This window comes from Equus asinus, chromosome 13 (genome assembly GCF_041296235.1).
Source record: "Equus asinus isolate D_3611 breed Donkey chromosome 13, EquAss-T2T_v2, whole genome shotgun sequence".
In the NCBI taxonomy this organism is placed as follows: domain Eukaryota; kingdom Metazoa; phylum Chordata; class Mammalia; order Perissodactyla; family Equidae; genus Equus; species Equus asinus.
The window spans coordinates 61,228,781-61,255,330 of NC_091802.1; the positions used below are offsets into that span (position 1 = coordinate 61,228,781).

A 26,550-nucleotide genomic window follows, 5' to 3' on the forward strand; every position below is an offset into this window, starting at 1 on the left:
ATCCAGGGGTCAGGAACATTATGCTAGTCCTGCGTCGGGGGTGGACCTGGAAGGCCCCGCAGTGACCCACTGGGTTGACCAGGGTTGGCCTCATGGGGCTGACCAAGGATGGGACGTGCCACCTCCACTCCACCAGCACCCTGACACGAGCGCCCCGGCACGCATGACAGGGCAGGGGCCCCATCTGGGCGCGTGGGCCAAGCTAGGGGAGACGGCTTCTGGTCTGGCTGTTGGGGCCCCCATGTCCACGGGTCTCACTACTTGCATGCATGGTGCTCTCTGGGGGAACGCTTGCTTTGTGGGGGGCGTCCTGTTTCCAGGGCCCCTCACTGTGCTCACCAGGCTCTGGGGGAGGCGGCACCACTGAGACAACGGCCAGCGTGCAGTGGCTGTGGGCAGGGACACAGGCAGGTGGGGGAGGGCCGGGCTCTCTCTCCCATGCAAGGATGCCCCACTGCCTTTCCCCAAGTGGGACAGGGAGACGGCTCCCTGGGTCACACACCACACGGGAGACACCGGCTTCAATGGGCTCACCGTTGGTCAGTGAGGTACCTGAGCAGCACTGGGGAGCCTGCTCTGCAGCTCACTGCCCCCACCCACACTCGTATGCAGAGAAGTGCACATGTGCACACACGTTCACACACACAGGCGTGCACACACCCCCCCCCCCCCCCCCCCCCCGCCCGATGTGGAGATAAGAGCACAAGCACCAATGAGGAGAAGGAGGGATGGGAGGAGGAGGGAGAAGACAGAGGGTGGGGGAGGGAAGGGGGAGGCAGCAGAGGAAGTCAGTCCTTGAAGTTGTAGTTCCGGATCTTGGGGGGCTGCTGGCAGCCTTTAGGTTTTGCAGGGTGAGCCCGGGCGGGCCTGGTGGGCCTGGCCTTTTCTTGGGCTTCCATCTTCATCCCTTTGACAGCAAAGGCTGCCCACGTCTCGATGGGGCTCCTGTCAGAGTGTTGGAGGCTGTCGGCTGCTGCAGGCACCGTGGGAAGAGAAACGGGAGAGAGGCGCGTCACCTTCCAGGGCAGGAGGCCGTGTGCTCAGGAAGCTGGGCCACAGTCTGTTGGGTGCGCTTCTCGCCAGCAGCAACAGGACCTCTCACCCTGGCTCTCCTATGGGAGCCTGTGCAGGCTGGGGTCCTCCTGCACTGACCGCCCAGTGGCAGCAGCAGTGCCGTGGGGTCCTGGCCCTGAGGCCCAGCACAGGAGGTCCCTGTGGGTTCATGCTCTCCAGACGGTCTGCAGGGCCTGGGCCTGCCCCTCCATCAGGCACTCAGGACGTTTGGCCCTGGAACACTACCTCCCGTCCTGGCCACTTCATGGCCATTTCGTAACAGGTCCCATGAGGCTGCCGAGGCTAACAGTTGACTCACAGCACTTCCAGGCCCTTCCTGGCTGTTGGCCACCCTCTGCCCCCTGGCCATGCTCTCCAGGCACCTCTAGCCACCCCGCAGCTCCGACAACATGGCCAGGCACAGGCCCAGGGCCTGGGAGCTGCACCCCACGCCACAGGCACAGGCTGACACACCAGGGCAGCCATGCCAAAATATTGTCAGCAACCATCTTTGTCCTAGAGCATCATAGATAATTTTCTTCATCCTTCCAGCTTTCTCTACTTTCCAAGTTTTTAGAATTAAGAATGTATTTCTTTTGTAAGAAAACAAAAAAAGATGTTATTAGAAAGCAATTGTAAGATGCAAGCTCAGGAGCAGCTCTCCCTCGTGGGCTGGCTGAGCAGGTAGGGCCGGGGTCTCTGGAGCCCCAGGAGGGTCTGTCGGCACTGGAAAGGAATGCTGCCCCAGGGCACCAGCCTCGCACGCGCCACGGGAGACACATGCGGGGGATGTGCCCAGTGTCACTGAGCCCACCACCCTGGGCCTGGAGGTCGGGAGGGCTCACCCAGCACAGGGCCCCACGCGCTTGGCACAGATAGGGTGTACTGGATGGCAGGGACCGGCCCGGGCAAGACCTGAGGACAGGGATGGGCTGGCCAGTCAGCTGCACAGCCTCTGAAGGGACAGAATGGGGCTGTGGACCGGGCGTGCGTCAGGGCTGGCGTGGAGCTGGGGGACTGGGAAAATGCATGTGCTTCGGAAAGCACACGCCCGTGGCACATGCTGTGGGTTTGCTGGCATCCTCCTGTCCTGGGCAGTGTCCCAGCACCCTGGGCTGTGGGTCCCTGGCCCTCACCTTGGGTCCCTTCTCTCATGGTGTGGTTTCTCTGTCCCGCTGGCATCTTGGGCCACCTGGAACCACTGCTGTTCTCCCTGCAGCCTCCCCAGGGTCACACGCCCTTTGGCCTCCCTCCTGCTGCCTTTGGACTCAACCCTGGGGCCAGGCCTTGCTCTCCCCCTGACCCCCAGCCGCCGAGCTCGGGTCCTGAAGGGGTGAGGACGTGGGGCTCTGGATGCATCACGCTCCTCTCTGCTTCCTCTGGCCACGGCTGCTCTTCCCTCCTCAGGAGAACACACATGTCTTCGCTTCTGCAGCCCCAGACCAACCCCTCCGCACACAGTCTCCCAGCCTGCGTCTCTCCAGAAGTGATCCTGCAGGCCCTGACCTCTGGGCAGCTGTCCTGCCACCGTGGCCTCTGCTCACTTAGTTTCCTTCTGGAAGGCAACGGCTGCTGTGACCCACTGACCACTGTGATGCTGGGGGTCTCTCCCCACAGCACAAGGGCCTGGCCCTTTCTCTTAGGGAGTCAGTCCATGGGTGTCCCCAGAGCTCGTCCTTCCCCTCCCCAGGGAGTGGCTGCCTGGGGGGTTACCAGAGAAGGTGAGGCTGGGGGAAGGGCCACTAGACCAGACCCCAAGGCCTCTGCATGGGGGGCCGAGCTCCCTGTGATGCTGCCACGCTCCAGGCAGGCGCTTCCCACAGACCGCCTGCCTGCCGGGGGCCTCTGAGCCGAGGGAGAGGACTGGGAAGACAGGACAGTTGGCCTCCTGGCCCCAGGCTTCTGTCCCTTCCCCACAGAGCCCTCCTGAGGAGGGGCAGTTCCTCCAGGACAGGCCTCCAGGGCAGGGGCGGTCCTGGCTCAGACGCGAAGCTGAAGCTGGACGTGTCAGGCCCATATGCCCCCAGGACACTCTCCATGACCAAGATGTGGTTGGTCTCCCACCTAATTGACAGAGCTGGGCCCTTGCTCCGACCAGTGACGGGTTTGCAGAAGCGTGGCCCTGCCCACTCGCTGCTCCTCTCTTTCTCCCCAGCTGGGGACTCTCTCTGCACTAGGTTCTGGCTCGGCCTAAGGGAAACGATTCGGGTGCAGGACTTCCTGGCACACGCTGCCGGGCCAGCTCTGGCTCTGGGGGAGGTTCAGCAAGACGCCAACGGCCCCCCGGCTATGAACCTGGGAGTAGCACCGGAGCCCTCCGGGTCCCTGCCTCCCAGACGTAGCTCCCTCTGGGGGCTGACACTACCCAGGCGCTGTGGGCCTGTGCTGTCGGTGGCTGCCCTTCCCTGTCACCTTCTGGGTGGCTGTAATGACTCCTGAGCCTGGGAGGGTCTTGTGGACCAGCATCTGGGTGGACGTGGGTCAGTCTCCTGTCTCAGTCTTGGGGGCTCCCAGAGGGGCAGTGCTGGTGCAGCTCCCATCCATGTTGCCCTCCAGGCTACCTGGCTCCAGGGAGCAGAAAGGGCTGCACCTGGTTATCAGGGTGACCTGAGCACACGCCGCCTGGGCCTCGGAGGGCTGTCAGAGGGCTGGGGACGTGGCTATACTCCTGAGAAAGGGCCGCCAAGCCCATGCTTTCCCTGGCTCTCCAGAGCCTTCCCTGGGGCTGGGGGACAGCCTAGGACTCAAGTCCTAGTTGTGGCCTTGGGCACAGGGGCAAGGCCTCCTCAGGCTCTCTGTGGCCTCGGAGGGCCCAGTCAGTCCTTGTGTCTCCCCTCTCCTTCCAGCTCCTCTCTGGTAACTACCCTGGGTGCTGACTGCCCCTCATTTCCACTGAGACCTCTCTCCTGCCTCCAAGGGAGCCTCTCATACCACCGAAGTCAACACTCTCAAATGGGACGAAGTCACCCCAGGTCTCCAGACCCCTCCTTTCAAACCCCCCTTTTGATTAGTGGTTACAAATTAGATTACGTTACACTCTCCTGCCCTGCCAGAACCTCCCAAGGCTTCCCACCACTGCTGGGATGGAACTCCAAGCCTTTGCATGTGGTAGACACGGACGGTGGATGTGAGCTCCCTCCCCCGACCCCAGCCCTGAATCTCCTGAACTGCAGGCTGCTTCCCAGGAGCCAGAGTCTGCCCTGAGCGACCCTGCAGGGAGCTGCTGCCGCCCTGGGTGCTGAGGTTCCAGGTGGACATTCCCCTGCCTGACTCTAACTCAGCCAGATGGAGAAGGGGCAGGCAGGAAACCCTGTATCCTTCAGGACCCCGCAGCCACTCCTGGCCTTGGCTGGGGGCACTGGCCACGGACTAAGCCCCTGGTGAACAGGCCAGTATCCCCACTCCATCTCTTCCTTCCTGAGGTTAACTCCCCACAGCAACCCCTAGTTGTTCCTGCCTAATATCATCTTCAGGGGCTCCCCCTCCCTAGTTCTCAGCTCACCAAGGCCTGTCTGCTATGCCTTTCGGTGTGGCCCAAGGTGGTCCCAGCCTGGGCCTCGACAAGTGCTGCTAGGCCCCAGAGAGCACATCTGGGCCCTAAGGAAGCGAATGTAGGGGACATGCTTCTGTGGACAGAGACCTTGAAGAGAGGCTGGTTCTGCCCTTGTCTGGGGGCTGCATCGTCCAAGGTGGGCATGCAGGCCTCAGTGGGTGGGCAGGACCCAGAGAGACAGTCCTGCCCTCCTTGTGGGCCCTACTCCCTCTCTCTGGGCCCTGAGGCTCAGCTCCACAGAAAAGAGGTTCTGGGAGAGGCCTAAGGGCAGGGTGGGTGGGCAGCAGGCATGTGGGCGCCAGCATGTGGGGAGAAGATGGCACCAGGAGAGCCAGGAGGCAGTGTCAGGAAAGAGGGAGAGCTGAGGGTCCGGGAAGCAGCTGAAGGTGGAGGCCAGGCCACAAAGCCTGGTTTGCTCCCTTGATTGGAGGGCAGAGGTGATGGTGGGAAGAAGCCCCGAGGCCCCAGAAGGGAAAGGAGGTGCCAATGACAGGCTGGGGTCTGGGAGCCATGGCCTGGCTTCAGGTGGCTGGAGGGATGTGGCCGGGACCCTGTGATCAGTGCCTGGGCTGCGTTCAGACAGCATGTGTCCTCTGTAAGGCGCCGTGTGGGGACAGTCAGGAGGGCCTGGGTGAGCAGATGAGGGGTAGGGGGTGGATTCTGATATACCTTTTTTCCATAGAGATGTATGCCTAAAACTAGACAAGATAAAATCCCTGAAAGATACACTTTCAAAAGGGGCCCATGGGGGCCCCACTCCAGGGTCGGCTAAGTTGGCTCACAGTTCTAGGCAGCCCTCCAAACACCTCCAGGGATCCTCATATGGAGTGGCTGCCCATCCACATGCCCCCAGCCAGGAGTGCTGACTGGCAGGCCACACTGCAATGGGCTGTCCTCTGCTCTTCTTGGCGAGAGGACAACTGTGAGTGATGCAATGCTCTCCTTTTCCAGGGAAACGTGGTCCCCTCTGGAGGGCTGCCCATCGGCCACGTGCACACAAGCTGCCCATCTTGCTCAAGGTGCTGTGAGCCTGGCCAGAGGCCTCCCCACACCACACTAGGACCCTGAAATCACCCTCTGGAGGTCTAGCGATGACCCTTTGAATCCCATGGGCTGCTTTTGGTTCCCCCAGAAGGAGCCACACGCAGACTCCAGCCAGAGCTCTAGGCTGCGCTGGAGATAGAGCGGAGGGCCTTGACCAGCATGGCCTGGCTGGGAGCCAGCTTCACGCAGACTCCACTGCATGGCTGGTAGCTCTCCACAGCTTCCTTGCTGCTCCCTGACTGAGTTCAGCCCAGTGGGCAGCAGCATGGCTGCCACCGCGCAGATAGGCCCCTGGGAGCTCAAAGCTCCCTCTCTAGGTCCTCTGCTATTGGACCGACTGCGGGAGGAGAAGCGTCACATTTGCCAAGGGCTGATGCGGTGCCAGGTCTGGTTCTAGGTGAAGCTTTCTGCACACACACCTGCCTCATCCTCCGGCCCCTACTCAGGGACAGTGGTGACCCCTTCCTGACATGGAGGTGGTGCAGCATCTGAGCCCAGGGGCCTGGGACCCCGCCCTGCTTACTACTACCACACTCTCAGCATCCTCCCCCCGCCCCCAGATTCCTCAACAGGAAGTGATGGAGCTTCAACCCAAGTCGAGGGACAGCACGTGCATCGGAGGCTGCCCAGAGGAAGTGACCGAAACAAGTTACATGGAGACCACTGCGTCCATGCTACACCACAAGCGTAATTTACGCCATCTTCCCAGCTCCTTATGGAAGAAAGGGCCCATGGCATCAGCTTCAGCTGGGAGGTAAGGCCAGGCTCAGGACCTCTTGGTCTCAGTACTGGGGCTCAGGGGGTGGCTGCATAAATTAATCACATAAAGAAACCTGATGAATCTACGCTTCTTCCTCCACAGTGGGGGTGCACCCCGTTCATCTCCTCCCCTGACTGACTGACATGCAGGCCTGCAAGCAGTCCACCTGCCCAGAAGATCCCCTGCCCACGAGGCCTGGGGCAGGCAGCACCTCCAGGCCCAGAGCTGCTGCTCAGCTTCCAGCTGCACTGCCTCGGCTGGTCCACAGGGCACGAGGCCCCCAGGCAGATGCACCATGGAGAAGCCAGCAGATGGCAGGGCCCTGCGAGGACGGGTGGAGAAGTTGGTCTGCAGGGGTGAGAGCGAATGGCCCTGGTCTGGGTGGAGGTGGCCATCTCAGGCTCCCCTGCAGCCTCAGCACCCTGCTCCACGCCCCCGGCAACAGCTGCTTGCCATGGCCTGAAGAAGATACCCACACCAGTCCTGGCACAGTGCTTGTCCCCTGGACTGTAAGTTGGAGGGCTGGTGTCTGCCCGGAGATGGGCTCCCCCTGGGAGGGGCCGGCGTGTGGCCCCTGGGCTGGAGGTCGTCCCTCTAGAACTGCCCTCCTGCCTCGGCTGCCCTCAGTTTGCACTGTGCTGTTGGGTGCTCTCAGATGGACACTTCCAGAACAGGCTCTTCTGCAGAAAGGGAGGTTGGTTCCAGGGCCTAGAGTCACTGCACGGGTGCCTAGGCAGCGTCACTCTGCACCTCAGGGATGGAAGTTCATGTCTGAAAAGGCACCAGTGTTCCTGGTGAAGGCATAGCCTCTGTCTCCCTTAGTGATGGAGATCTGCCACGCCACCAAGTCCTACGTGCCTCCCTGGCTTCTGTCTACACTGGCGTGGGGGCATACAAAATCAGAGCAGTGAGCTATTTCCATGTTGAGAGTCAGAGGCCATGGGTTGACCTCTTGGCCAGGTAAACTCCTTGTCTGTGCAGCATGTAGAGAGCAAATGGCCAAGCCCATCACCTGCAGCTGCTGTCGCTGGCAGGAAGAATGGCCTTCTTTGGCTCTTTGGTCAGGCATCCTGTGGGCAACACTGAAAAGGGCACCTGTTTTGAACACCTGACCCATGTCTCCACCCCCTGAACTGGGCGCCTCTCTGTGGGTGACTGGTCTTGCCTGCCCACGCGAAGGGCTCCCTCAGTCCCCACGTGGACCAGCAGGGTCGGCCCTGGTTACAGTGTGAACCATGAAATCCATGTGTCTGTAGCAGGGTCCATGGGAAGCTTAAGACAGCAGTGTGGATTTTAGAGGACGAGGTCTCCTGCTTGCTTGTGTGTGGAATTTGTATATCAGGAATGTAACTGGCTCCTACTTTAAACTAAAATATAAGTAGAGTAGTTCATGTGATGGTGCCCAGAGCATGCAGGTCGCACCCTCGATTCACAAGAAGCCTGGCCACAAGAGCTAAACGTCCAATGCCCAGAAAATCTCTTTTACTGTCCTTCCCAAGTTAAAAGAACAAGTCCCTCATTTCCCACCACAGTGACACTATGCTTAACTTTAGGACTGAGGGGCATTCTTAGAGGAGGCAGCGGGAGGACAGAACTTGGATGAGGCCAAACTCACACATAACCCTTCTATTTATGATGAAAACTCAGTAAATCAGGAAGATAAGGGAAAAATTGTAACTTGATCAAGGTTTCAAAGACACATACTGACCTGGGTTAAACACAAACCTCTAAACACATACAGGAATACAGGCACAAGGGTTTCTTAAACAAGTGGGATAAAAATTCTGGTTCTATAAGGATCTATGTTGAAAACACTCTTGGAAGAAGAGCTTAACTAAGGAGAGAAATCCAGAGGAAGCTGTAAGAGACCTGGGAAATAGGGAAATTGAAGCTACAGAGACCCGCAACAAGGCAAGATGAGAATTCCAGACACTGTTGCTATGACTGGGGTAGGGTGGCTGAGGGGAGGGGAGTGTATGAAGAACGCGCCTTGTGATAGGGAACAAGCCTGAGAAGTCCGCGTGGCTGCGGGGACACGGGTGTGAGCTGGAGACACTTTTCCAGGACAGAGTCAGAACATGTAACTTGTAAAACAGCACAAGAAAACTCGATTTCTCCAAGGAAAAGCAGGAATGTAGAAAAATGAAGCAGAAAGAAACGGGGAAATAAATAATATGGGAGAATTAAGCCCAATAGATGAGAATTCAATATAAATGAGTTAAACTCACTAATGAAGAGAAAAAATTCTCAGATTGGATTTAAAAAAAGAAAACAAGATCCAACAAGATGTTGTGTGAAAGACCCATCTAAAACAAAAGACACATAAAAGTGGAAATCAAAAAACTAAAACAGAACTGGGCAAAAATATCACGAGAGGCAAAGAAGAACTCTATGTACTGGTAAAGGAACAATGTTGAAACCAATCAAGTGAGCACTGCCAGAGCTGCAGGGAAAATGGATTACTCAACACCGCTGAGGAAGATTTTAACTCACCCCTGGTGGTCACAAAGCCACGCCAAGATGGCAAAGACTTAGCCAGTGGAATTAATTAGATTGAGTTATTAGACATACACATGGCTGAACTAATGGGCACATAATGCACTTCCTTCTCCAGCCAACACAGCCCACACGCAGAATCAGACCATGTATGAGGCATGAGTCTCAATTCATTCCAAACATAATGCAATAAAATTACAGACCAACATCAAAGCCCCCTCAGACCCGTCCTGCTCTGAAACCGCACAGCGTAAGGCTGACTAGTCCGTGAGCGATGGAGCGAGTCATGGAATGAATTAAGAGATTTTCAGAACTCTCAGAATTTGTAGGACATGGCTGAAACACAGCTTTAAATACACTTGTCAGGAAACACTAACAGTCAAGACTACCAAGAGATGAGCTAAACTTCCAACGTGAGAAGTTGGAAAGAAAGGAACAGACGAAACTCAGGAAACAAGAAATAAGGAAATCATAAAGTTAAAGGCAAACTTCAATGAACTTAGAAACCCCAAGAAAATAAAGAGTACAGAAAATCAACACAACGCAAACTGCTGTCTGCAGACATGAAGGAGGTTAACCTCTGCCAAGACCGACCCAAAAAAGGAGAGCAAGTGAACACGGCAGGGGGACAGCTGGGTGAAATGAGTGTTATCAGGAGCTATTCACTAGGAAATTAATAAACCCTAGATGAAATGGAAAATTCCAAAACAAGCACCAGAAAATAGCATTTGAAATGTCCAGTAACTATTAAGGAAACTGAAAAGTTAATCAAATACTTCCCTTCCCAAAAGACCCCTGGCTCAGATGACTTGACAGGTGCTTCACTGAATTTTCAAAGCCCAATTTTCAAGGAACACTCAATTTCTATCCTACTCAAGTTATTCAGGAGAAGAGAAAAAGAGTGAAAGCTGCCCAGCTCATTTCATGAGGTAAAGTAATCCACGTTCCCAAACCAGATAAGGACAACACACGAAAAGCTTACAGGCCTATTTCACTTATAAATATAGCTGCAAAAACTGTACATAAACATTAGGAAATCAAATCAAACAAGTATGAAAAATACATCCTCATCAAGGAAAACTCGTCCAGGACCGCAAGGCTGGACCAACATCAAAGAGTCTACCACCATATTTTGCCACATTAATAAACGAAAAGACAAAGAAATCATATGATTATCTTAATCAATGCAGAAAAACATCTGATAAGGTTTAACATCTATTTATGATGAAAACTCAGTAAATCAGGAAGATAAGGGAAAAATTGTAACTTGATCAAGGTTTCAAAGACACAGCAATGATTCTATTTAGCAGAAAAATGACCCCCATTCCCTTCGAGTTAGGGAATGAGACAGATGTCCACTAGGGGTGCTCCTATTAATATGGTTCTGGGGACCCCTGTCACCCTGGACAGAAAAAGGAAAGAAAAGGAAATAAGGAATATAGGATGAGAAGGCAGGAAGTAGACAGTCATTACTTGAAGACGATATAATCGCCCACCTAGAAAAAAGCACCAAAGACAAACTATTAGTATTAAGACAGAAGCTCAGTGAGGGGAGAGGGGAGATCAGCTACCAAGTCCAGAGCGCTTCTCTACGAGGGCAGCCATCTGGCAACCACAATAAAAACTCGGAAACAGCAGGAAAACGCTAAACCAGCCTGCCGCGTGCTATGCACACGGAGCTTCCCTGGGAGGCAGCCGGGCCCCCTCTGTTGCAGGCCGTCTGTGGCTGGCTTCTCCGCTGCTTCCACCACAGCCACCTGGCGGCCTGCCCTTAGCAAAGGAGGGTGGAGGCCACTGTTTCTCTACAAAGCGTGTGTGAGACGTACAGCCTTCTCCAGAGACCAAACAACCCCTCATAAGCCAAGAAAACAGAAGTGGGTTTGTTCTATACACTTAAAGTTGAGGTACTATTTCTCCAAACAAAACCTCAGTGCAGGCCTGAAGTGGAGGCAGTTCCGGTTGGGAGGAGGGTGGGAAGGCCGAGGCCCAGATAACTCCTTCACCCCTCTGCACCCCCTCCTCCCGCCCCCCCAGGGCTCTCGAGGCCCTTCCAAGAGGCCCTGGGGTCTGCTGGCAGGACACTGTCTACGGTAATGGCCTCCCCTGGGACTTGCTAAGTGCCACAGTGGAGAACAATTAAGAGAGCCGAGTAAGTTGGGAAGAATTACAAGGATCCTGCAGGGATCTGCAACGGCCACGAAACGGACAGCAGGTTGACAGTGGTGTCTTTCCCGCTTGGGCTCTTCTTGATTTTGCCTGTGACAGACTAGAAACTGGGAGACTAGAAGGGTGATCACGGGGCAGGAAAGAAACAGAATATCTGGGCAGAAGGTTGACGGTCACCAGAAGCCTGCATGAGACCACGGCTGCTCCCAGCAGTTTGGGTGACACTCAGCACAGGAGAGCCTTTACCTCAAAAACCACTTCTATGGAGGGGTAACTTACGTACCATACAATGCACCCATTTTTCAGTGTACATTTCAATGGCTTTTAGAAAATGTATACATCCACGTATATGGAACATCTCCATCACCCCAAATACCCCTGGCCCCAGCCCTGGGCATCCATTGATCTGCTGTCACTATCGATTAGATGGGTCATCTCTAAAGTTTCCCTTAAATAGAACACACTAGGTATTTTCTGATGTCTGGTCCTTCCAGAAACCAAAGAGATGTTTCTGAGATTCGCTGTGTTGCTGTGTGTACCAGTAGTTGTCTCACCTGTGGAGGAGTCCCACATTACACGGCCGCACCGTCATTTGCTTTTCCATGTGTCTGTTGATGGATAGTGTGTTGCTCCCAACGTGATGACCGAAGCTGCTACCGACATTCACGTTAAGCTCTTTGGGGGCTTGGATGGTTCTGTTTCTCTTGCACAATTTACCTTGGAAGTGAATGGCTGGGTTGTATCGTAAGTGTGTGTTTAACTTTGTAAGAAACTGCTAAACTGTTTTCCAAAGGCGTTGCCCCGAATGGCACTCCCACAAGCGGTGTGTGAGAGTTCCAGTTGCTCCACATCCTCCCTACCACCTGACCTCGGTGGGTTTCCACATTTCTTTGGTCATTGAGTGAACAGGTGGTAGCATCTTCAGGTGGTGTAAGTTTGCATTTACTAAGAATGCTGAGCATCTTTCACGGGCTTATGGGCCCTTTGCATATTTCCTTTTGTAAAGTGACTTTTCAGGTATTTTGGCTTTTTTATTTGGCTTATTTGTTTCTTCTTATTGGGTAGTAAAGTTCTTTATATCTTCTGGATATAAGTCCTTGATACGTATTCAAATATTTTCTCCAGGTGTGGCTTGCTTATCTTTTCATCTTCTTAACACTGTCATGGGAAAAGCCAAACTTTAAAATTTTGATGAAGTCCAATCTATCAAATTCATTTCATTTATGGTTTGGACTTTTTGTACCCTATCTAAGAAGTCTCTGCCAATCCCAGCACCACAAAGACTTTCTCCTATGCTCTCCTCTAGAAGTTGTGTAGTTTTAGCTTCCATGTTCAGGCTTATGACAGATTTTGAATTAATTTTTGTATTTGGTATAAGGTAACGGTTTTGTCCATATGGCTAGCACAACTGATTGAATAAACTATCCTTTCCCCTTCAATTACCTTAGAACCTTTGCATTAATTGAAAAATCAATTAACATGCACATGTGCGCGTGTGTCTGTTCGGTTCCTCTGTTGTATCTGTCTGTCCTTACACCAACCACACACTGTCATGACTACCACAGTTTTACAGGAAGTCTTACAATCAGGGAGTTTAAGTCCTTACCTTGTTCTTTTTCAAGATTGCTTTGGATATCCTGTATCCTTTGCATTTCCATGAAAATTTTCATTTTCAATTTCAATTTTAAAAGATGGGTGGGATTTTTGAATGGGTTTCTGTTAAATCTATAGATGAATTTTGGAAGAAACGACATCTCAACCCTGAGTCTTCCAATCTACAAACATGGTATATCTCTCCATTATTTAGGTTTTAATTTTCTCTGACATGAGTTTTTTCAGTGCACAGGTATTTTGTTTAGTCTATCCCTAAGTATTTCATGGCTTTTGATGCTATTATTGTAAATGGTATTTTTTATTGAAATTCCCAATTCTCATTGTTATATAGAGAAATATGATTGAGTTGCTATATTGACCTTGTATCCTGGGCTTTAGCTAAAGTCACTTTTTACTTCTAGTGGTTTTTTTTATTTGTAGGGTACTTAGGATTTTGTACAAACTAGATCACGTGGTATGTGAATAAAAACAGTGTTACTCTTTTGCGATCTGTATGTCTGACCCCCTGCCTTTTTCCCGCTTTCTCACATGGCTAGGACTGCCAGCACCATGTGGCACAAAGGGGTAAGAGTGGGCAGCAGCCTTTCACCATTACGTGAGACACTGGCTGTGGGTTTTCCATGGTTCCCTTTATCAGGCTGAAGAAGTTCCCTTCTATTCCCAACTAGCTGAGGGTTCTTCTTCTTCTTTTTTACTCATGAATGGGTGTTCAATTTTGTTAAATAATTTTTCTGCATTTATTGAGACAATCACAAGGTTTTCCTTGTTTAATCTATTAATACAGCATACTGATTCTTTAATGTTATACCCACCTTTCACTGCTAGGAAAACACCCACTAGATTGGGATGTACCATTTTCAGACATCATTGGATTTGATAGTCTCATGTTTTAAGGATTTTTTTGGTCTCTGTTCCTCAAGGATATGGGTCCACGGTTTTCTTTCCCTGTAATGTCTCTGTCTGGTCTTGGTGTCAGAGTCATGCAGGCCTCATAAAATGAGCTGGGAAGTCTTGTGTCATCCTTTACTTTTTGAAAATCAGTTTGGGTGGATTAGTATTCTTTCTTTCTTAAGGGTTTTATAGACTTCACCAGGGAAGCCATCTGGCCTGTAATTTTCTTTGTGGGAAGGTTTTAAGTTACACATTCAATTACTTTAATACATATAGGCCTATTCACATTTCTATTTCTTCTTGAATCACTTTTGGTAATTTGGGTCTTTCACAGAAATTGTCTATTTTATCTAAATTAACTTGGCAAACTTCTGGCATGTAGTTGCTCTTATTAACCCATTATTGTCTTCTCATTATCTACAGCTCCTGGAGCAATGCCCCTCTCTCATTCCTGATAGTTATCCCCTGTACTGTCTCTCATTGTATCTCGATCAGTATAGCTAGATGTTGTCAGTTTTGTGGACATTTTTTCAAAGAATCAGATTCTGGTTTTATTGTTTTACTGTAGTACTTTTCTCTTTTCTATTTCATCGTTCTCACATTTATCTTTATTATTTCCTTCCTTCTATAACCTTTGGATTTAATTTGTTATTATTTTTCTAGCTTCCTAAGTGGAAGTGTAGTTCACAGATTTTAGACCAATGTTCTTCTCTAATATAAGCACTTAAAGGCATAACTTTCTAAGCACTACTTTGTGATATCTTCTTTGACCCATGCAGTATTTAGTGTTCTTTTGATTTTCAGAATTTTGGGATATTTTTCTAGGTATCTTTCTGTCATTGATTTCCAATGTAAATTTCTTGTGGTCTGGAAACATATTCTGCATGATTTCAATCCTTTCAAATTTACTGAGACTGGTTTTATGGCTTAATATGTGGTCTGTCTTGCTGAATGTTCCATATGCACCTGAAAAGCAGGTGTGTTCTGCCATCGCTATACAGAGAGGTCTGAACATGCCAATTTGGTTAAGGTGGTTATAGTGACGCACTAACCCTGCATAGCTCACAGATGCTCTGCCCTGCATGATGGAGAGAGCAGCACTGAAGTCCCGGCTACGACCATGGAAGTGTCTGGACCTCCTTTTGTTGCTGTGAGTTTTACTTCGTGTGTTTTACAGCTCTCTCACATGGGTCGTCATGTCTTCCTGATTGATTCCACATCACTACGAATGTCCCTTTCATCTCTGGTAAGATTCCTTGCTGGCAAGTCTACTTTGCCTGATAATTCTTTTGAATTGAGGTAACGTTGGTTTATAACATTATATAAATTTCAGGTGGATATCATTATATTTTGACTTCTGTGTAGATTACACCGTGTTTACCACCAAAAGGCGAGTTGCCTCCTTTGCCTGATATTAATATAGCCTCCAGCTTTCTTGATCTCTGTCTTTATATTTAAACTGGGTTTCTTGTAGACAGTATAGAGCTGAGTCTTGCCTTTTCCTCCAGTCGGCTTTTTAACGGAATATTTAGACCACTGCATTGAATGTCACTATGAATATGGCTGGTTTGAAGGTGTCTTCTCACTAAATTGTTTCTACGTGTCCTATTGGTCCTTTGTCACCCTTTCCTCCTTTTCTCCTACTTTTGGGTTCATGTTTTTTTTCCCCCCCTGCTTTTTTCTCCCCAAATACCCCCAGTACATAGTTGTATATTTTAGTTGTGGCTCCTTCTAGTTGTGGCATGTGGGACGCTGCCTCAACGTGGCCTGACGAGCAGTGCCATGCCCGCGCCCGGGACCCGAACCAGTGAAATCCTGGGCCGCCAAAGCGGAGTGCACGAACTTAACCAGTCGGCCATAGGGCCGGCCCCTGGGTTCCTGTTTTTTATTCCACTTTATCTCCACTGCTGCACTTTTGGCTACACTTCTTTGGTTTTGTTTGTTTTTTCAAGTGGTTGTTCTATGATTTACAATATGCTTTTTTCCCTCACTGCCTCTTTGATCAGGTCTTTATTAAAACTAGTTGTCCTACAATGTGCATTGTTAGCTTATCACGTTTTACCTCGAGATATCATATGGCCTCATGCAGGAGAGCCTCACGCAAGTACACTTCCTTTCCTTTCCCACCATCTGTGCCATTTCCGTCAGACACCTCACTTCCACACACATCACAAACCGCATGATGCACTGTTACTATGGACGCTTCAAAGAGCCAGTTTTCTTTTAAAGAGAAATGTGAACCTGACTTCTTTCACCCACACACCCACCACTCATGCCTCTCTGCACTACTCTGTTGGCCCAGGTTTTCACCTGGTATCACTTTCCTTCAGCCTGAAGAATCTCCTGGAATATTTTTTGTAGTGCAGGTCAGTTGGTGACGAATTCTATCAGATTTGTTTATCTGCAAAAGCTTTTATTTTGCCTTAAGTTTTGAAGGATATGTTTGCTTGGTATAGAATGCTATTTTGACAGCTTTTTTCTTTCAGCAATTTAAAGACGATGATCGTTTGTCCTTGGCTCACACAGTTTCTGAAGAGAAGTCCATCATAACTGATATCTTTGTTCATCTTTAGGTAATATGTCTTTTATTTTTCCTTTGACTGCTTTTAAGATTTTCTCTTTACTACTGATCTTCAGAAATTTGATTATGATGTTCCCTGGCTTGCACGCACGCATGTGTGTGTTTATCCTGCTGCTTGGGGTAAACTTCTGGGATCTATGAGTTAGGAATTTTCATTGGATTTAGAGAAAATTGGCATTATTTCTTCAAATACTTCTGCTGGTCCCTGTCTCTCCTCTCTTCCTGTTAGACTGATGGATACTACCTTCCTGGTCCTCAAGGCTGATTTCTAGTTCTCTGTTCTTTTCTCTCTGTGCGTCACTGGATGAATTCTCTTGCTGGGTCTTCAAGTTCCTTCTTCTTTCTTCTACCATCTCTATTCTGCTGTTAATCCCATCCAATGAGTTTTCCTTATCAAATATTGCATTTTTCATCTCTAGAAGTTTTGTTTGGTTCTTTTTTTACATTTTCAGTTCTTCTCGTTATATACATGTTTTTCTTTAAATACTCGAATATAGTCATAATAGTTTTTTAAATGTCTTTGCTTGTTTCCTCATTTCTGCCATTTCTGGGCCTCATTCTATTGACTGATCTTCCTCTTGGTTACGGATCACATTTTCCTGTCTTTGATGTCTTGTAGTTTTCAAGTGGACGTCAGACATTGTAAATATTTTGTTGAAATTTTCTTGTTGCTTTTTAGCCTGTAGGGCTTTGTACTGGTAGGCAGTTAGGTTCCTTGTTTGGTCATTTCAAAGACTGTTTTTAAGTTTTTCTAGGGTAAGTCTAGATGGGCCTTCACTTCAGAAACACTCAGCCCTACTAGTAAGGTGTGACCTCTCCGGGCCTCCACTGAATGCACATGAGCGCTGAGGATGCATCACCTTGACTGGCTGGAGCTTGGAGATCTCCCCATCCTGTGAGAGCTCTGGAAATGGCTCCACTTACAACTTGTTTGTCTTCCCTTTGCCTGGACTTGTGAAGTTTTCTTCCATACATCTATGGGCTGGTACACGGTAAGGACTCAAGAGAATCCCTATGCAGATTTCTGGAGCTCTCTTCTGCGTTGTTCCCCTACTCTGGACTCTGCCCCACACTGCCAGTCCTCTCTGCCTCCCCAAACTCCAGTTCCTGTTTCCTCAACTTCATAAGGCTACTGAGCTGCTTGGCACCCCCTCCCTGTGCCTGAAGCCCAGAAACTGCCTTCAGGCAGAGAGCCAGGGGGATCCTAGAGCTGGCCTCATTTGTCTTCCTTCTTTCAAGGGTCACAGCCCTGTGCTACCTATCGTCCAACATCTGAAAACAGTTGTTCCATTTATTTTGCCCCTTTTCTCGTTGTTCATGGAGGGATGTTAAAGTCTAGTCCTTATAACAGCCCAGCCAGAAGCAGAAGTGAGTGCTGGCCATAGTGTGGCCCCAGAACAAATACCACTAAAGAGCAAGCTGATTTGGCTATTTCTTAAAGCACTTACTTTGTTTTAAAAGCTATTTCAATAGAAGTTTCTTTCTAAGTGGCAGTAATTGTTTCACAATAACAACTTCAAGAGCTAACAAAGATCTATTTGACCATCTGTTTCTCAAATTTTAGAGGATACTCTGTACTTCTTAAAAAGTCTCAGGTTGTAATAATCTGCAAAGGCAGGAAGCTGGAGCTGCTTACCCAATTCAGGACACTGCGCTGCTCCCTACTTTGGCCAGAACACTGGTTCTTAGATTTCTTCAGCTGCAATTACAAGAAGATGCTGTGGGTGGTGCACACTCATCTTGTAACGATTTCACTGGTGTAACCTGGCTCTCTCACTCAGTCTCATCCTGAGTGGTAATGGGGAGAGCTAAGAGGACAAAGGTGAAAGCTGAGCAAAAAGAGGGCAGGAACCCTCGTTCCCCTGGGATCCCGGAACCATCATGGTCACAGATCCCTCCTCCTCCTGGGATCCTGGAACAGTCACGGTCACAGATCCGTCCTTCCCCTGGGATCCTGGAACAGTCATGGTCACAGATCCATCCTTCCCCTGGGATCCTGGAACAGTCATGGTCACAGATCTCTCCTCCCCCTGGGATCCCGGAACAGACACAGTGACAGATCCCTCTTTGCCCTGGGATCCCTGAACAGTCATGGTCACAGATCTCTCCTCCCTCTGGGATCCCCCCCGAGCCCTGGATCCCAGAACAGTCATCGTCACAGTGGTGACAAGCCTCCTGTCGTGCTCTTGTGGGCAACTCCCACCACCATCTGCCTCACAAGGTCACCATGACAGTGGCCAGTGAGTGGGAGGCCCCTCATCTTGTTCCTAGCTCACACTCTGGGAACCCAGCCAAAGAGCCCTTCCTGGGGCTTGCACCATTACATGTTTCTGGTGCAAAGGACAGCCCTTCCCCAAGCTCCCGTTGGCCTCTTTCCCTGTGGCTCGGCTTGCCGGTCTCTGAGCTGGCTCTCACAAGGTTCTCTTCGGTCTGCCCGTCTCACTGTGGGGCAGCAGGAGCCTGACGTTCCCCTTCCAGTACTGATGCTCAGACCTGAGGGAGTCCTACGCTTCGCACACAGGTATGAGGACCACAGACGGGAAGAACAGAACGTCATGTCTTAGGTACGTTTACAATGGAATCACCAACTGTCCTCTGAGGTCTCCCATCCTGTGTGATTCTCATCTTTTCTTTCTTATCACAAATCCACATCACAAGTGGCTGCTCCTTACCATCTGTCACCCAAATGCGGGGCTGGGGCATCCGAACTGCTTTCCTGTGCTCAACCCCTGGGTTTCACAAGAAACACAAAAGCATTTGTGGGGAGGCCTGATGGTGATATTCTGGTCTCAAGGGTGAGATTTCCACATATTGAGAATATGGGGTAACTATTCGGGTTCAAACTGATTCAGCTGGAACTAAAGAAGCCTGACTTAGGGCCTATCAAACATACAGTGTACACCCGCTTAACCATTAAAGTAAAGAACCCACTCTCTTAAGAATGCATACTCCCCTCCTACACCCTATTGGTAATGCCCATATTAGTCCCTTTCCCAACATCATGGTCATGTTGACCTGCAAATTTGCAAGTAAATACCTCTTTGAAACTTTGAAACCGTATCCTGGGTGTATTTAATGTATGTTCTTTGTTCTAAAGAGATATAAGACTGTCCTGAAAACCAAGCTTCTCCAGGATGCTTTCTTCCTTTCTGGAAAAGGCCTTCCTAGGGTATGATCCTCACTTTGGCTCAAGTAAAACTCACCTCATTTCTCTTGTCAATAGAATGGTTATTCATTATTTTGTGTCAACAAGGGCATGTGGACAAGGTGACTCTAAACTCCCACATTCAGAGTATGTTTTATGTCCTCAGAGCATGGCTGGGCTGGCAGAGCCGGGGCTGAACCGTAATCTACTTCAGAGGAAGGCCCAAAATGTTGCTCCTGAGTCCAAGCATCCTTCCAGGGAAGGCCCAGAACAGTCTCCAGTCGAAAACACACGGTGCCAGGATGAGATGGTGTCCTGGGGGCCCACTCAGCCCTATGCAGAGGCTGGCAACACCCTGCAGAAAGGCCCACTAACCTGGGGCCTGGTGCGTTTGTCGGTGTGAACATACGGTGACTCAGAGGGGATAGAATCTCTGTATCACCCGGAAGGCACTTTACTCCCAGTCCGGGAAGGTGCTTTGCCAGCAGCTGTGCCCCTGGAGACCACTCAGCTGCTCCAGGTCAGAGCTGCGCTTGCTTCCTGTTTCCTGGCAACCACGTAAAATCGTGAACACAGTTCTTAGCTGGAGGTATGGCTGGGTCTGGCTAGCAGGAGCATGTAGCTCGTAAACTGAGCTACAATTTGGCCCACACTTTGTTGTGACTTTTCAATTAGTTGCCAATTTTCAAGAACAGCAACATTTATATAAAAACACAAGATTTCTGGTTTCACTTGAAAAACGGGAGGATCTGGCTCATCAGACATACACTGCCACAGAAGGGCGACTGTGGGTGGCGCCACCGCTACCTTCACTGGATGGAGCCAGCCTGCAGGCTGTCACTGCCCTGAGCGGCACGCCCACAGGACTCAGCACCACCTGCACGCCTCCGCTCAGCCGCCTGTCGTCTGTGCCCACGGCACCAGCCTCTGGACCCTTCTCTGTCAGGTGGGCTCAGGGTCTGGAGTCCGATGGCTTGGATTCTGATCCTGACCTACTCACTGGGGGCTGGAGGAGCCTGGGCGAGCAACCTAGCATCTCTGGGCCTAGGTCTCTTCATCAAAATGTGGAGCCCGCACCTCCAGGAGCTGCTGGGAGAGGAACCCACTGTGGTGGGGCAGTGGGGTCCGGGCTAATGGCGACAGCAGGGCACCCTGTGATCACTTACAGAGGCTCCCAACATCGGGCTGTGAACAGGAGGTGGCTGTTTTTGTTCCTTTCTGGATTGCTAGGTAAGAACGGCCTGCAACACGCTTTTCTGATTAGGGGCCAGCGCTGCAGAGACCTGCACAGACAGGTTCTCACTGCACAGGGTTTAAAAGCAACATTGGCTTAGCAGCACTTAACAGGATTATGCACAGCAGCACTTAACAGGATTATGCACACCTATCGTAACATACCACACAACCCTGTCCAAAGGAAAAAATTTTAAATTTAGGGAGAAACTAACGTAATTTTCAAAAGAACAAAACTGTAAAGAAAAACCCAACACTAACATTGCGCCCCTTTGAAAGTCATTCCCTTCTTATTCCTCATCCTTTTTTATTCCTTCTTCCTCAGTTTTGGGGGCACAAGGATGCGAGGGCAAGTCTTCAACTGGGAAGAAAGAGGGCACTGTGGTCCTCCTGTCCCCATAGGCGAGACCAAGTGAGCTCCGTCCACACTGGCGCTCAGGGGCCACTGAGCCATCGCTCAGAACAGGCGGGCTGCCGAGTGGGTGCCACCTTGAAATGTGGACGGTTCCCCACCTCTTTCTGAAGGAGTACTGACTCCTGGCAGCCACACCCTCAGGAGCCACCCCCGTCCTCCCCCCAACCCCGCCGTTATCTGTCTGACCTAGGGATTGCCTTGGCCCTTGCCCTACCCATCCCGCCCTGTGTGGATCAGCCCTGTCCCCTCCGGAACTCCATGGAGTGAAATGAGGGTTGGGATGTGGGACCTCTGGCTATGGGCTACAATGGCCTTGGGTGGTTACTCAGTGCCCTGGGCCTTGACTTCCTCACTTGAAAAGGAGACCACATAGCTGTGTGGCACTGGTTTACCATGGGGATTGGACACCTTAGCAGCGGAAGCACCAGCGACAGCTGGCACTTGGAAGCACTCAGCAAATACTGGCTGCGTCTGTACTCCTCTCTTTAAAAACATTCATTTACAAAACTATTTGTAAACACAGCATCCCATCTTCCCTCCCCTCCGCGGGCCGGCCCCTTCCTGGAGCCTCGGCAGCAGTCCCCTTCTCGAGCACACCTTCCTGTCCTCCTGTGGCCTCACTTTCAAAAACCACAATGAGCACGTGTTCTCTTATGCTGCTGGCTTCTGCGTTACCTTTAAAAGAGGCGCAAAACCTGACCAACACACAGATCAGACGTCACATGGCCAACCTCACCGTAACTTAAAACAATAATGAAATACCGTTTTCCACCTATCGGAATGGTCAAAAAAGAAAATGCTTGATAAAAATCCACCAGTCTGGGAGTGAGGAAAGACTCCTTTATCCCCTGCAGCCATGGATGTGAGCTGGGCCAGCTCTTGAGGGCGGTTGGGTAATACCTCTCAGAACTCAAACCACTCACACTTCTAACCCAGTGATCTCAACTCCAGATGCTCATCAGACAACAGGTCCCACAAGCACTCCACGCGCACCAGGGGGTTCCTGTAGCACCAGCTCGGCAAACAGCCTGGAAAGCCACAAGCATAAGTGGGTTAAAGAAAGTACCAAGGCAGCGGTCACTAAACTACCAAAAAGATCTGTCAGCTCTGTGTGCACCAAGACAGAGAAACACGCAGACAGAGACGGAAAAGCAAGCTGCCTCCTGGCACATACCACAGCAGAAAGGAGCCACACACCTCTCCACACGGACGCCTCTACAGCCACGGAGCATGGGGCGAGTCTGGAGATGGGCAGGGGGAGTGGACAGTTGTGGCCTGGGGACAGGGACAAGGACCGGCCCCAGAAGGTGGGGCTGGGAGGAGAGGGGGAGGAGGAGACTAACTTTTTACCTGAACCCTTTCGCACTATTCTAACTTGTTTCATAGCCACAAGGAGGTGTCACTCCTGACTAGACGGGGTTTGGAGCCCCCTTTGCTCCAGTGGACGTTCCCCACCCCAGTGGGCACCTGGGAGGCTGATTACTCTAACTGTTCCTGGAACAGAGGTACACCAACCGAACGCACTCCAGGAAGGCCAGGCAGTCGGCCTCACCCTGCGAGGCTAGACCAGGCTCCCCCAGGCAGCGCTGCTCTGCCGGGCACCACTCCCTCCGCTTGGCTGGTACTGCCTCGACTGAGCGTTCTCGTCCCTTCTCATCAACCTGTGCATCTGCTCGACTTGGATGAGTTATGTGTATATGACTGACCTTCATCATAAGGCTTAAGGCTATCTTCCCAGTTTGATTATTTTTGAGGTTAAAAGAGAATTATCTTAGGGATTCATTTTTTTTTTGAGGAAGATTAGCCCTGAGCTAACATCTGCTGCCAATCCTCCTCTTTTTTTTGCTGAGGAAGACTGGCCCTGAGCTAACATCCATGCCCATCTTCCTCTACTTTTTATATGTGGGATGCCTACCATAGCATGGCTTGCCAAGCGGTGCCATGTCTGCACCCGGGATCCAAACTGGCTAACCCAGGGCGGCCAAAGCGGAACGTGCGAACTTCACTGCTATGCCACCGGGCTGGCCCTGGGGATTCATGACTTTTAAAGCATCTATAAATGCTCGGTTCCACTTCTGTCTGTCTTTACGCTTTTATTTAAGCCCTTGACTCTGCCGGGCACACTAGCCTGCACTCTGGATGGAGGAGTGGGGAGGGTGGCAAGCGCGTCTGGGCTGCCATTGTCTGGCTCCTGGAGAAGCAGCACATCCTTCTCTCTGAGGCTCTGCTGGGGAGGGCCTTCTGTGTTGGCATCATATTATTTAATGACATGTGCTGATACTGCCTCTTCCCCATGCATTTTATTGCTCTACTACTTGAAAACTCACTTATTTAGCTTCAAGAGAAAATGTATTTCAGTTAGGATTACAGTAACTGGTTACTTCGACTTGGAGAAAACAGCTGTCTCTCTCTCTTTCTTTTTCATGCTGAGGAAGATTCGCCCTGAGCTAATATCCACTGCCAATCTTCCTCTTTTTGTATATGAGCTGCTGCCACAGCATGGCCACTGACAGACGAGTGGCGTAGGTGTGTGCCCGGGTACCGAACCTGGACCGCCAACGTGGAACACGCTGAATTTAACCACTAGGCCACGGGAGCCAGCCCCAAACAGCCGTCTTTACACTATTACTACTTCCATCCAGAAAGAGCGTGCTTTTTCAACTCATACTTTGTAACCAATGCTTGGGAGTTCCTCGAATCACACACTTTTCCTGAGAAGCTGGGTCCCTGGGCAGCAGATTCAGGGCCTCCTCAGGCTCCCATTCCTCCTGGTTATCTTCCTGCATACCTTGATTGAGCACCTACTGTGCACCTGTTTTTGCTGGCCGGGGTCAAGGATCAAGGACAACGCCCCCACACCGCAAACTCTCCCTGCAGACAGGACAGAATCAAGATGAAGGAGAAAAACAGCGTGCAACATGGGGCGAGTGCTAAGGGGAAGGAAGCTGGGTGGGGGTGAAATGCAGCAGGAGGGGCCAGGGAGGGCTTCAGGAGGAGGCAGGTGCTTGAAAGACAGAGCAGGGGGGTGCCCACACAAGGCAGGGATCTGCAGGTTCGGGAAGGAGGTATCTGCAGGTGTGGGGGCTGGGGATGTCTACAGGTGCAGAAGCAGGGTTCACAGGTGCAGCGGGGTGTCCCCAGGTGCAAGGGAGGTGTCCAGAGGTGCTGGGGGGGGGAGGGAGTTGTCTACAGGTGTACAGGAGTGTCTGCAGGTGCAGGCGGGTGTCCACAGGTGCCAGGGGGTGCCCACAGGTGCAGGAGGGGGTGTCTGTAGGTATGGGCAGGAGGGAGCTGGGATGCACTTGTCTGGAGCTGGGGAGATTGAGGGGGAGGCCCTGGCCTGCTGCTATAGGCCAGGCAGGGGCAGAGGCCATCCGGATGCTGTAAGAACTAATGTGTTTGGAGGCAGGGCGTGGAGAGGCCGCAACCTGCAAACAGTGAATCCCTGAGGGTGGAGGAGGGGCCAGGCTAACCTAAAGGTCCAGAGTGCGGACCCCACATTGCTGTCCATGCCCTGGGAGGCAGGGTGGAGCCCGGCACTGAGATGGGGTTGCAGGAGAGCCTGGACAGGCCTACAAATGATAGGTGTGTGCGTGTGTAGGAGATGAGGGGAGGACGGCAGTGGGGGTAAGGACAGGTTAAGGTGTGGTGAAGGCAGGAGGGGCAGAACAAGGAGAGGAAGGGTGGGGCAAGGACAAGAAGGAGCTGGCAAGGACAGGAAGGAGGAGCAAGGTCTGGAAGAGGAGCAGAGGGGTGCGCTGGTGCCACCTCAAAATCAAGACGAATATGTCTTCTCAGCGTGAGAACCTTGTGTCATCTTGAGAAGTACCACATTAGAAAAGTAGTCATATCATTAAATGCAGATGCCACAAAGAATTCAACGATTTCAGTGTCACTCTAACCCTGCGCATGCCTGCCAGGAGGTAGCTGGCCCCTCATGATGTGCTGAAAATGGGAGAAGGGCAGAGGCCACTCACTGCAGTATCTGGGACGGAGCTCCCGGACTGCTTGTCTGGGACCGTTGCCCACGCTGTGCTTTATCATAAACGCTAACATCGTGCCAGAGTCCTCGTCTTCCTGCCTGTCAGCGTTTGAGTCACCGCTGAAGTTGTGAGAAGCGTTCTCACACAGGGTGGATAGGCCATCCGGGTAACCCAGTCATGTGCACTCAAGTGTTCAGATGCAAGGAAAGCACAGGAAACCTGGGGGCTCATTAGGCAAATTAAACTGCAGTAATTTCAACCTTATCCCCACCACGAAATCTTTCACAGCGTGCACCAAAAGCCTATGTTGAAACGGATCTTCTTAGTTTTTTATTGCAAAGTGCTGCTCAGAACTAGCAGCTGAGCCCCTCTAGGCCAGGGGGCTCACCGCCTTCCCTGCACAGACCCTGTTGAAGGCCCAAGCCACAGCCCTTCCCCAGATTTCTTGCTGAGAGACCGCAACGCTATTCAGCTCCAGGCAGCAGGTTCCCAGGGTCTAAGACAATCTCCCAGTGACTCCCTGGTCGAGGGGAGGCCACGTGACCCAGGCAGCCAGTGAGATGGAAGAGGGGGTGTGTTGAGAGCTCTAGGGAGACATTTCCCTCTCCAAATATAAGAAAGAGAAGCATGCGGATAGAAGCACGCCTTCGGCTTTCTGATATGATGGTCGGAGCTGCTGCAGCCATTGTGGAACCATTAGGAGGAAAGAGAATCCCAGAGGAGCCAGCCCTGGGCTCATTTACCTCTGGACTTGACATGAAAATTGAGGGACTCCTATTTTTTGGACAGCGTGCCCTATTGCTGTGCCAAGTACACTGTGTGTCAGGAATGTTATCAAGATGCTGACCACCTTGGTTCTTTCCTCTTCATTCCAGTGAACACGTATAATTTTCTGTGGGTGCCATGATGAGATAAAGGTTGAGAAGCTGTTTTGTGTTACTTTCATCAGGCTGTCCTGTGACTTGGAGCTAAAAGCATTTAAACTGATACACACCACTCCCACTTTGTCTCCCTAGGCCAGTTCCACTTTCGGCCTCTGGGTAACCACGTGCTGCCTCTGTCATCACTCCCACCTCAAGTTGCAGCTGCTCCATGATGGTGCGTAGAGCTGTGGTCTGGCCTCCCACCATCTTCAGACAGCCTGCCTCCCTCTGCCCTTCCTGTGCCTCTCTGTCGTGTGCAGGTCCCCCACAGGTGGGCCCTTCACATGGCTTTTCCTGAAAACCTCACAGGGACCATCAGGGTGAGCCAAGGTTCCCAGGCAGGACAAGGACGGGGTCGTCCTCAGCTGCTCTGGCCTCGTGAGGCTGAGCAACAGAGAATGCCCATCTCTCCACAGTAACCAACAGTCCAAACCGCCCAGCTCCTGTGCAGAGGTGACGCCCTCGTCACTGTGTGCTCCACTCGATGCAGACACAATGACACGCATCGGCCTGTCACTGTGCTGAAGACACCCTGCCCTCCGGGTTCTGCACGGCAGCCAGGCAGAGGGAGACGACGCAGCTGACAGACAGCTAACTCAGAGTGCAGGAGCGTGTGCCACCTGCACACGAGCCTGAGAGTGGCCACCTTGGCCGTCCGCACAGGGCAGCAGCCTGGGGAAGCACGCTCTTGCC

General features: G+C 51.4%; 1 protein-coding gene and 1 long non-coding RNA gene across 8 annotated transcripts in view; one reads left to right on the forward strand and one right to left on the reverse strand.

Annotated features, from left to right (window-relative positions):
- Positions 1–701: 701 nt before the first annotated feature.
- CCDC57 (coiled-coil domain containing 57) overlaps positions 702–26,550 on the reverse strand; it is a 118,970-nt gene continuing 93,121 nt past the window's right edge. For all 7 annotated transcript variants that reach the window (XM_070483861.1, XM_070483864.1, XM_044744249.2 and 4 more), the window contains one exon: positions 702–973. In XM_070483861.1, the coding sequence (XP_070339962.1) occupies positions 789–973 (185 nt within the window). In that variant the 3' untranslated portion in view covers positions 702–788. The remainder of the gene's footprint in view (positions 974–26,550) is intronic.
- LOC139040095 (uncharacterized) lies at positions 992–26,547 on the forward strand. Its single transcript, XR_011493989.1, has 3 exons — positions 992–14,823; positions 16,064–18,722; positions 19,470–26,547. It is a non-coding gene; the product is annotated as an uncharacterized lncRNA (long non-coding RNA).